The sequence below is a fragment of the Toxorhynchites rutilus genome, chromosome 3 (genome assembly GCF_029784135.1).
Source record: "Toxorhynchites rutilus septentrionalis strain SRP chromosome 3, ASM2978413v1, whole genome shotgun sequence".
Classification (NCBI taxonomy): domain Eukaryota; kingdom Metazoa; phylum Arthropoda; class Insecta; order Diptera; family Culicidae; genus Toxorhynchites; species Toxorhynchites rutilus.
This window is the reverse complement of record NC_073746.1, coordinates 9,321,691-9,332,417: the sequence shown is the minus strand read 5'-3', so window position 1 is coordinate 9,332,417 and position 10,727 is coordinate 9,321,691. Positions and strand designations below refer to the sequence as shown.

Sequence of the window (10,727 nt, the reverse complement as noted above, 5' to 3'; positions counted from 1 at the left end):
AGCAGGCTTTCAAGCTATGATTCTCGAATCTCTGCTATTGAAATTTTTCATAAGATATATAATGATAGCATGTGCCAAATCTAAAAAAAAAAATCTGTTCGAAACCTATAAGTGATGTTTTGATGCGGAACTCAACAACGGAAAAATCAAGACAATATAAATGAAATTTGGAAGAAACCGAAGGGCGATACGAATTAATTCTTGTGAAAAACTCAAAGGATTAAAGGCGAATGAACTGCGAAATTTAAAGCCCCTTAAAGTCAAAAAAAGAAGAAGAACTCAGAGGGCACAAAAAAAAACACGACTTCTAATGAAGCCAATTTGATTTGTTTTCAAAAAGCCGATCGTTTGAATTAATAGTAAGACGCGTCCACATTACGAAAATCGGTTTTGGCCGCCCGGTAAAGCCGACTAAATGTGGACGTACCGCCCGGGCCTGCCGACATGCCGAAAACCGACTCGTATCAAACCGAATCCAACCCGAAACAAGTAGGTCCGGTTCGAGAAAGTCGAACCAAAACAAAACGAAGTAAATTAGCGTTGACGACATTGTGCTTCGTGTGTTCGTGACGGCTTCGTGCATCCGATGGGACTTCGGCTTCGTGCACCCGATGGGGCGTCCACATTACATAACGAACCGAATATGCCGCCTGGTACAGGCTGATCGGCATAATTCGGCATAATGTGGACGCGCCTTTACGATAACGATAAAGAGAGATTACCCAGCAAACATTAAATCGTATAACTTTGCACATGATAAGTCACATATAATTTCGTATCAAATCACAATCGCATAAAATATCAATCAAAATATCGATCATATATATCTAAAATCGCATAAAATGCAAAAACACGATTTTCCATGTCATCGATGGATTGAATGGTAACGTTATCGTATCAAATCGCATATCAGTCCAAAAAGCATCGCATATCGTTATATACGGTTTTATATGCGTACAAAATATGGCATATACGTATATCGCCTCCACTTTTGTGTGTATATGCTAGTTATCTGCATCATATATCATACAAATGTGTCTTGGTTGTATGTATATCGCCTCCAAATATAGCTATTCATACGACTTAATGTTTGCTGGGTAACGTTACAGTTCCGGTAATATAGAATAAGCTTTTAATATAAACGCAATTCAAATATTTTCTTGATCCGATAATGGAAATGGAAAAATGTCCACGTAGACAAGAGGTAAATTTAAAAAAATTTAGTAAATGTCCACGCTTGTCCACGAAGGGGGCGGGGGGAGTCTAAAGTCGTGATTTTTTGTCCACGTGGCATGTGGACAGCCCTTTAGTGCAGACCCAGCAAACATTAAATCGCATAACAAGCGTATATATAACATCATATGTCCTAAAATTTGGTTGGTATATAATGCGCCTAACTGGCATATGCATGCAAAAGTGGAGGCCATATACATACATGGCAAATGCTTACCGAATTTGTTTGGATGAATATGCAACTTTGACCGGCTATAATAGCCATACTCATATACGATTTATTACAGACATAGGAAAAAAACAAATGGCGCAAAATATTTTCGTAAAATGTTTATTATAGCCTCACGAATCGCCACTTTTTTATATGACTATTTATGTTTGTAGAAATAATAATTGTTTGATTGACTTGTGTTGGGAGTGGAATATGAATGTTTGAAATGGCACAGATTGATGTTTGGTGAAAACCCAGCAAACATTAAGTCGTATGAATAGCTATAATTGGAGGCGATATACATACAACCAAGACACATTTGTATGATATATGATGCAGATAACTAGCATATACACACAAAAGTGGAGGCGATATACGTATATGCCATATTATGCACGCATATAAAGCCGTATATAACGATATGCGATGCTTTTTGGACTGATATGCGATTTGATACGACTACGTTACCACTCAATCCATCGATGACATGGAAAATCGTGTTTTTGCATTTTATGCGATTTTAGATATATATGATCGATATTTTGATTGATATTTTATGCGATTGTGATTTGATACGAAATTATATGTGACTTATCATGTGCAAAGTTATACGATTTAATGTTTGCTGGGAACTGCTCTGATGTGGGTTCGAACTCCGGTAGTCTGGATTATCATCCACCAGCTATCTCGCGCGGCTATTTGAAATTTAATTCAACAGCGGTTAATACTTTCGAGTGCATCAGCATTTCATTGACATTTCAATATGATGTAATATGTCCTTTGTTAGGATCTAATATGATTCACTGTTTCTTGATTTTCTTCAGCATGCAACACGATTCACTACAGTACTGAATCGATTTCAATTATACGTTTATACGACAAACAAACTGCATCAGCGTAATATACGCATATGATGCGGATTAAATATATTTTACGACAATGTACATCATAAAATTGATGTTTATTATACCGAATTGCGACTTAATTTGATAATGGTATTTAAAATTGAGTTTTTACATTTAATGCGATTTCAAATATACACGATACATACTTTGATTGATATTATATGCGATTATGATTTATTCGGATTTCTTGTAAGACTTGGCACGTGCAAAATTATACGATTTAATGTTTGCTGGGTATGTGGTCTGCCGCTTGATCAATCGGGCTCAGCATGGGAGAAACTTAATGCATAAGTTTATTTTTCTGAGTTAGAATATCTGCAGATATCTGCATAATTTCCCAAAATCTGTAAATTATCTGCAAATCATAAAAGTCTGCGGAAGAAATTGATGATTTGTAAAATCTCAGACAAGTTTGCGAATCTGGCATGACTGCATGAAATTATTGTGAAATATCGGTTCACATCTCTCCTGATAAACGATCGATAAAGCAGATTCAGCTATTTGACGTTATGTTTTGCAAACTTGCATAGCGATAGCGTGTGAAGTGTTGAAATATTCAGTTCTAATTCTAGAATATCGAAAAGTCCATTGCTAATAGGCCAAAAAACTTGCAATAACTAAAGTAAGTACCCAACAGAAAATATTCCATCTTCAATCACATGGTGGTTTACTGCATCGTATCGATTTTGAGCTTCAATTCCGGCACTTGCTGCTATCTGTGATGTAACTGTTCACTATCAAACAAAACCGAAACCCACAACAAATATAATTTTACCACAGCATACGCTCGGGCCCAATCGCAAGTACTAATTCCGGTCCGCCTGTTTCAGATTTGCTACGTTTTGCATGACACCCTCTGCCGGATGAGCAAAATGGACAAACCAATTGTGCTCGTTCTGTCGGCTGATCCGGCTGTCGAACCGGAAGCGCTGATAGGCAAAGTGCGAAAAATTCCGACCATCCAGTGCAGGGAACAGCTTGCCGATGGTCAGACCGGTTACGTGTACAGCATTAGTACTAAGTACTATCAAACGGAAATAGTGCTTTGTCCGTGGAAGAGCTCATCCGAGCTGAGTGCTCTGCCGGAGGCAATTCTGAAACAGACGGAAGGAATACTAATCTATTTCGATGCAACGGATCGAGATTTTTTGAAGCGATTGCCGGGCTATGCGAGTTTTGTGACGGATGCGGATATAGAATTTGGCATTCTGCTCTGTTCGGAACTGCAGGAAGAGAGCGACAAAGGGATCACGTATCGTGAGGCGAAACAGTTTTGCAACGTGTTGGATGTTATAGAGCTGGAACCGAGCGGCGAGACGGAGGATGAGGAAGCAGCTGGGGTGGACGAGTTGATCCAGGCGATGCACAATTTCATCTGGTCCAATGTAAATATGAATCGGAAAGCTGGTGATGTTGCTGGCGGAGGAGCGGAACTGGGGACTTCGAATGTAAATGAGCAAACGACGGCCGAAGACGAACGAAGGATTGAGGAAGAACTTAAGGGGTTCGAGAAGCTGCTCATTCAGGTTATGCAATTCCGTCCGAACACGAATTCTTGGACCCGAAATGAACGGCTGGCTTACGCCCAGGAGTTTGCGGAAATGTTTGACGAGTTGCTGGAAGACGAGGACTGAGCGTATGTTGCGATTTCGTTCTGTGATGGAAACCGGATGCGTTCCATGGATATGATGAAATATTGATCCGAAGGATATAGTATTACCCATATTAGATCTTATTTATTAACATATATTTTGTTCGATATTGTGAATCGTGCATCGCGATGCAGTGCGACTTATAGTCTTATAAGATTGCGGATGTAACATTTTTATTGATGATTAAAGTTTTGAGGTTTTAAACACCGATAGCGTACTTTTAATGATATGGATATGAGTATTTTATGAATCAAGGGATAATGTAACGGGGCCAAAGTGCGCATTGGCCTTTTTGAAGCAAACGAACACACAATTGCGACAACGGTGTATTCGTTTGATACATTATTACACCAGCAGCTCACACGTATGAACACGATACATTTCATGAAAGGCAGAAAGTTGTGAGGTAAAAAGATTTTTGCGATGTTTTAATCTATTTTTTTCAGCTTTGGAGATGGAAATTACTGGAAAGCTCGAAACTACACCGTCAAGTAAACTTTCATTCTATAGTAGAGACGACAGTGCATATTCGTTTTTGTGGAAAAGTTCAAGAGCTTTTTTTTAAATACGATTAGTTCAAAAAGTGCTTGTGGGCAAAGATGCGCAGTGACTGTGGAGTAAAAGTTCGCACTAGAGTTTTGCTCTGAAAAAAATTATAAAATGTTTTCAACCAAATTTCTAACGGGATCCACAAGAAGAAAACTTATTTGAAGAAGTGCACTCCAGAAATGCTCAAATGGTCCGACAGAGGCTTCGGTAGGGAGTCTTGAAGCGTCGGATTGCGGCAGACCTCGATATTTCTGAATCAGCTCTGAGGAAGAGGCTCATATCAGTGAGTGATTTATGATTTGAATCTTCCTTTATTGACATTTCTACTTCTGCTGGGATGTGCCAGCGAGCACCTAGGGGGGTTCAGACCAGTATTTACGAGTGAGCAGTCTGAGGATCTGGCGGACCACTGCAGAGCACTGGACAAAGCTTTCTACGGTATGACTCGCAAAGATTTACGGCGTCTGACATTTGATTTTGTGGAAACCAACAACCTCCAGCACGAATTCAATCAAGTTGCAAAACTAGCCGGAAGAGATTGGGATTCTAGTCTCATGAGGAACCATCGTCTGTCTCTTCGAACCCCACAACAGCGCAATGAAGCAACAGCGCCCCAAAGCAAAGCGTCGGAATCCTCAGAACCGAATCTAAGATGAGGAAGAAAAACAAACAATTGCTTAAAAATAGTTCAAAATTAATTTCAAATGAAAAATGTTTTTATTTTCACCAGGCATTCAATTCAATAACGGTTATGTTTCGTTTATGTTTATGTTTTCACAATGAACTTCAAATAAATATTGTTTTTTTTTCAACAATGAGTTTCGAATAAATCAAGTGAAGGTAACTATGTATTTATAAACTTGATCTATAAAAAGTAAACTATTACATCGTTTAATGAAGAATTTAGTATGATTCCTTGCTGTGGTGGCTGAGAGCAGACAAACGACCGGTCAATTCATTCACGTTACAAGTGTAATAACTATGAAAGTCGAAACCCGAAAAGAACATTAGGTGGCTCTAACAATTGATAGGAATCTTTCAGCTGAAGTATGTGGAATGAATAATAGCATGGGGATTGATTTGTATACACATATTTATGCGTATGCGTTGAATTTCCAAAAAACGCTTCCAAGTCTTAAAGTTAGTTTGAAGCTGTTACTAACCCTTAGCGATTTTGTTGCATCTCCGAGGGTGCATAAAACTGTTTGGACTTTTGACGTAGGACTACGTCTTACATTAAGGGTGCCTAATAAGAAAACAGGTCACGTTTTTATGAAATAAAGTTAACGTTAATAGCTATTCTTGCTGCCAACGTATTTTAACGATTTGTTTTATATGCTATACATTACAATCCCATAGTCTGCACATGGTTTAAATTCATTAGCAAAAAAGGTGGAAAATCGATCTTTTTTTTTTTTTTGCTTGGAGGTAAAGTGGTCAACTAGTGGGGGCAAAGTGGTCACTCGCACATATCAAGCATAGATTTATGCGTTTTTTCGTCCAAATTTGTTCAAATCATATTTAATATAGTAGGTACATATATGAAATAAGCTTGGCCTATTCACCTAGAGTCTGATGATTTGTCCAACATATCAGAATAAATCAACTAAATTTCATGAGAAATTCCTTAGATACCATGCGCACAGAACTACGGCCGAATGGCTGTCGAGAGAGTAATTTCTGTTTTTATTTGTATTTTGACATGCGAGAGCTCTACTGAAGTACAGGTGACTATCAATACGGCATCTATAGTCAATAGTTATACTACCAAACAAGCAGGTGAACACTTTGCCCCCACTACCCCTATGACTAATTAGTGTGTTGTTTTCGCATTCTACATTTTTCATTCTACAAAACCACGCAATTCAATCAACCTTTTCAGGGTCTCCGGAACTTTTTACTAAAGAGTTATTTATGAAATTTCGGCGTATTTGCAAATAATATTCGAAATGATACCAACAAATTTGAAAAAATATTGCGTAGTCCTACGTCCTAAGTGGTCGTGTCTCGGATACAACCCGTCGAATTTTTCGAAAATTGATATTTTCCGGAACACCTGGTGTGAATCTCTATTTTTTTTTAATGAAAGTCATCTGTCATGGATGTGCTGCAAGCAGATTTAACGTGGAGGTAACATCTATACCTCTCACGCAAAGGTCACGAGTTCAATTCTCACTCCAGATATTCTTCCAAAAATGGAAGTGAAAGTGACAAACCAGCCAAAAGTGCTGAAAGTCACTATAATAGAGGAAAAAAAGCAGATTTAGCCCCTTCGCGTACACTTTAATTTTAGAAATAGCGAACCAAATGCAAACGCTGCGATGGGTCACGCAACGAGTAATTTCACTACTCTGCTGAACGTTTTAGCGCCTTGTGATATACAAGCGCCTCACGAGAGAGACTCGATCTTGTAGGTGAAAGGGTTAAATTTAGAGATTTAGTGATTTTTTAGGATAACTTTCACCTTGCCCCGGTGTACCTTATTTTAAAACATCAACGATGTTTCCATGGAGTCTGAAATCAATTAGGTGCATTGGAACTTTACTTTTTTAAACTATAAGAAAAAATCAAGAATAGTTTGCAAGAAATATAAGTTTCGTTCAGATTTTGATTAATATTGGGGGTGAATTTTTCTTTTTTTCGATAACTGTACTCTTCATTATAACTTTGATCTATAAGAATAAATGATATTGCTTATCTTTTACGCTTCTTCTTAGTCGTCATTTAATTTAAACTAAAAAACACACAATTTTTTTTTGGTTGGAGAATATCGTCAAACGTTATGAGGTTTCTTGTCCTGGCTTATTGGATTTTCGAAGCATTTAGGGTATGTGGGGGTAATTTGGACATGCTACTATTTCCCTCCACCTGTCAAATTTTACCAACGTTCCTGTACGTTAGATACGTACGTTTCAACAAGAAAAGAAGATTACACTATAAAAAAAAATCAAATTGAGCCTTACTTTTCGAGATAATGAGTATTTTTTGAATCATTGAATGATCTGATAATATTGTATTTTTGTCCCTAGCATGCTGCTATCTAGACTGACGCGCTTCATTGGACCGAGCACCAGTGTCCGACTGTATGCAACGGCGGAGAAAAGTACTCTGGCAACGTTACGGAAGAAAACCGGATACACATTCGCCAACTGTAAGAAAGCGCTTGAGCTGCATAATAATGATTTGGGCAAGGCGGAACAGTGGCTCAAGGAACAGGCCCAAGCGATGGGATGGTCCAAGGCTACGAAGTTGGAGGGTCGCAATACCACACAAGGATTGATCGCTGTGTTGGTGAAGAATAACATCGGTGCCATGGTGGAAGTCAACTGCGAGACGGATTTTGTCGCTAGGAACCAAAGTTTTCAGCAGTTTGTCCAAACTGCATCAGCTGCTTGTGTGAAATACATGGAGCAGGTAGAGGACGACGCTAATTTAACCAAGGTTGGATTAAACAGTGAGGCACTGAGACAAATTGTGCTAGATGATGGCAAATCTCTAGGGGATCACTTAGCTCTGATGATAGGAACAGTTGGGGAAAACGCTTCACTTAGCAGAGCCATCTGTTTCAAAGCTCCCGAAAGTGTTAATCTAACAGGTAGGACAAAGTAAATGAAAATTATTCCTAACAGGTGAAGCATTTACCAATTTATTTCCTAGCATACGTTCATCCTGCTCCAACTGAGGAGGTTTCGCTTGATACGCCACAATACGGCAAATACGGCAGTATTCTTGCATTTAGAAACACCAGCCCCGATTCCAACGGAGAGGTGGCGAAGAAAATTTGTCAACACGTTGTGGGTATGAAGCCGAACAAAATCGGGGATAAAAATCAAGACGAGCCAGTCAAAGATAAGGATGACGAGACTTGTTTGATCTATCAAGAGTATCTGGTAGATCCGGAGTATACCGTCGGAGAAGTTTTGGTAGCTAACAACCTGGAGGTGGTCGATTTCCAGCGATTCGAGTGTGGCGAGAAGGCTAAAGCGGATGAGGAGAATGTGAGAGCGGTGAATTAAGTAGAATAATGTTGATTGTTGTAAAATTCCATGGTTGTTTCAGACCTTAATAAATTTATTACAATGGATGTTTCTTTCCAAATACAAGCTTAATTAAACGTTTCGCTTCGAAAATTTCCTCCATGAGGATAGATACCACACTGTTTAAAATTGTGATGACGATAATTATCTCCGAAAGTATTACTTTCATTCGACCATAGCTTGAATGTTGTCCGAAAAACTACAAAAATAAAATGGTTCATGAGTTTTGCTCACAGAAACATTAGCATTTCGTTAGCTCACTATCACAATGAGGTACATCAACACTACCCCAATTTGAAGCATCAGGGAAATGGCTATCAATCCAAGAAGAATATAAACCAGCAAACGGTGTGAATCTTCGTCGGTATGTAATACGAATCTCAGATGCATTATCGTTGTGAGTAGAACTCCTGCATCTATACCGAGCTTGGCGTAGTATTTGTGATTCCTCTGACAGCCATTGGGGATGGGAGTTGGTGGTTGCTCAGGTGGATTTTCAGCGTTTGTGGACATCGTAGCGTTTGACAAAGTTCCTGAGCACAGTTCAATGCCTACTTTGGTTATTTTCATTAGACAGAGATGTAAAGAACTTAATACAATGAGACTTAAAAATAATAATTCAAATTACAAAATGTTTAGTATTCAAGACACCAGGGGATACAGGAATACTTCCTACGCGGGGATGAGAGATGATAAAATCGACGAGGAAATGCTTCAAATCTCTTTCAATGATAGTTAAAGCCACGCAATTCGTCTTCGGGAATACTGTGCCCCTAACGTCCTAACGTTATTCGCCACGCAGAATAGGGGAAATTATCTGTATTAGGTGCGTGATCTAGTTCCCGCTGATTGTCAATAGATGGCTAAAGCTTTGATTTCGACATATCCAAAACGTCATGAACACAACCTAGACATATCCGCGTAGAACAGATGTTGGATGTCGAATTCTGGTGGTGACTTTCAATTTTGGGACCATAAATTGGGTCCCGATTTCGAAAGTCTAGTAATTTATAAGAAGTAATTAGGTAGCAAGTGAGGAATACCTAAATATCACGATGATTTTGAATGAGTTAATAGTTTTGTTTTTGTACCGAATAGTCGTTATTTTGAGGGAAGTGTTGATTCTATTTTTTTCAATAGAAGAAAACGTCGGCTGAAGCACAACGGGACGACAAGCTATTCGCGAATTACACAAATCTTTTTTCCACTTTGCTCTGTCAGTCATGCAGTAAATTCTTCAAATTTCTGTACGCTAGGCATACTAATACCACATCTTCGGGTTATCCTACTACTTGGGATATTTTCCTGTGACAAACGACGCCATATTTTTTCCGCTCTGTTGACATTTCTCTTCAGTAAGGTTTGTCATTATATAACGATCCAACAACAAGTCGAGATTATTAAAATTTACTACCGAAATTCGGGGTCAATGGCCTTAAATTATAGAGCGCTACGTCCAATTTATGGTCGTCATAATCGTCCTGCCAGATCAATAATTGAGCGTCTAGTGGAAAAATTTGGATACAAAATGTTCCCGTGCCAGTGAGACAAAGAAGTGCCCGTAGTGTCGAGAATATTGCTGCCGCTAGCGCATCAATTGAGGAAGACCCAAATCAGTCTCTCACACGACGTTCTCATGTCGTGTGAGAGACTGATTTGCTTGACCACCAGAAGCGTCGTATGTTCGCGAATTGGGATGAGCAACAACTTGAAAATGGTCCGGATTTTCATCGAAAAATCATCTTCAGCGATGAGGCTCATTTCTGGCTGAATGGTTTCGGCAACAAGCAAAATATGCGTTATTGGTCAGGCAGCAATCCCGAAAAAATCACGGTTTGTGGCGGTTTATGGACCGGCGGCGTCATTGGGCCGTGTTTCCGTGATTATCAAGACCGGCACATTACTGTGAATGGGAATCGCTACCGCTCAATGATAACCGAATATTTTTGGCCCGAATTGGATGATATGGACTTGGACAATATGTGGTTTCAACAAGACGGAGTCACAAGCCACACAGCGAATTTAACGATCGATTTATTGAAAGCCAAGTTTGATGTTATGCGTGTTATCTCACGAAACCACCCAGTCAATTGGCCTCGGTCGTACTATTTGACGCCGTTAGACTATTTCCTGTGGAGTT

General features: G+C 39.1%; 1 protein-coding gene across 2 annotated transcripts; it reads left to right on the top strand.

Annotated features, from left to right (window-relative positions):
* The first annotated feature begins 2,835 nt into the window (after positions 1–2,835).
* LOC129779432 (elongation factor Ts, mitochondrial) lies at positions 2,836–8,634 on the top strand. 2 transcript variants are annotated; one of them, XM_055786908.1, is made up of 3 exons: positions 2,836–2,971; positions 7,580–8,145; positions 8,208–8,634. In XM_055786908.1, the coding sequence occupies exons 2-3, from the start codon at positions 7,581–7,583 to the stop codon at positions 8,564–8,566; spliced, it is 924 nt and encodes a 307-aa protein (XP_055642883.1). In that variant the 5' UTR covers positions 2,836–2,971; position 7,580; the 3' UTR covers positions 8,567–8,634. The 2 variants fall into 2 exon arrangements, with proteins under 2 accessions (XP_055642883.1, XP_055642884.1); XM_055786909.1 differs by lacking the exons at positions 7,580–8,145; positions 8,208–8,634 and adding an exon at positions 3,180–4,211 and having other exon boundaries at positions 2,867–2,971.
* The last annotated feature ends 2,093 nt before the right edge of the window (positions 8,635–10,727 follow it).

Excerpts from the sequence above, each read along its gene's own strand:
- LOC129779432 (XM_055786908.1), top strand. The coding sequence starts at position 7,581 with ATGCTGCTATCTAGACTGACGCGCTTCATTGGACCGAGCACCAGTGTC. Across the intron at positions 8,146-8,207 it reads CGAAAGTGTTAATCTAACAG|CATACGTTCATCCTGCTCCA; the intron begins GTAGGACAAAGT and ends TTTATTTCCTAG.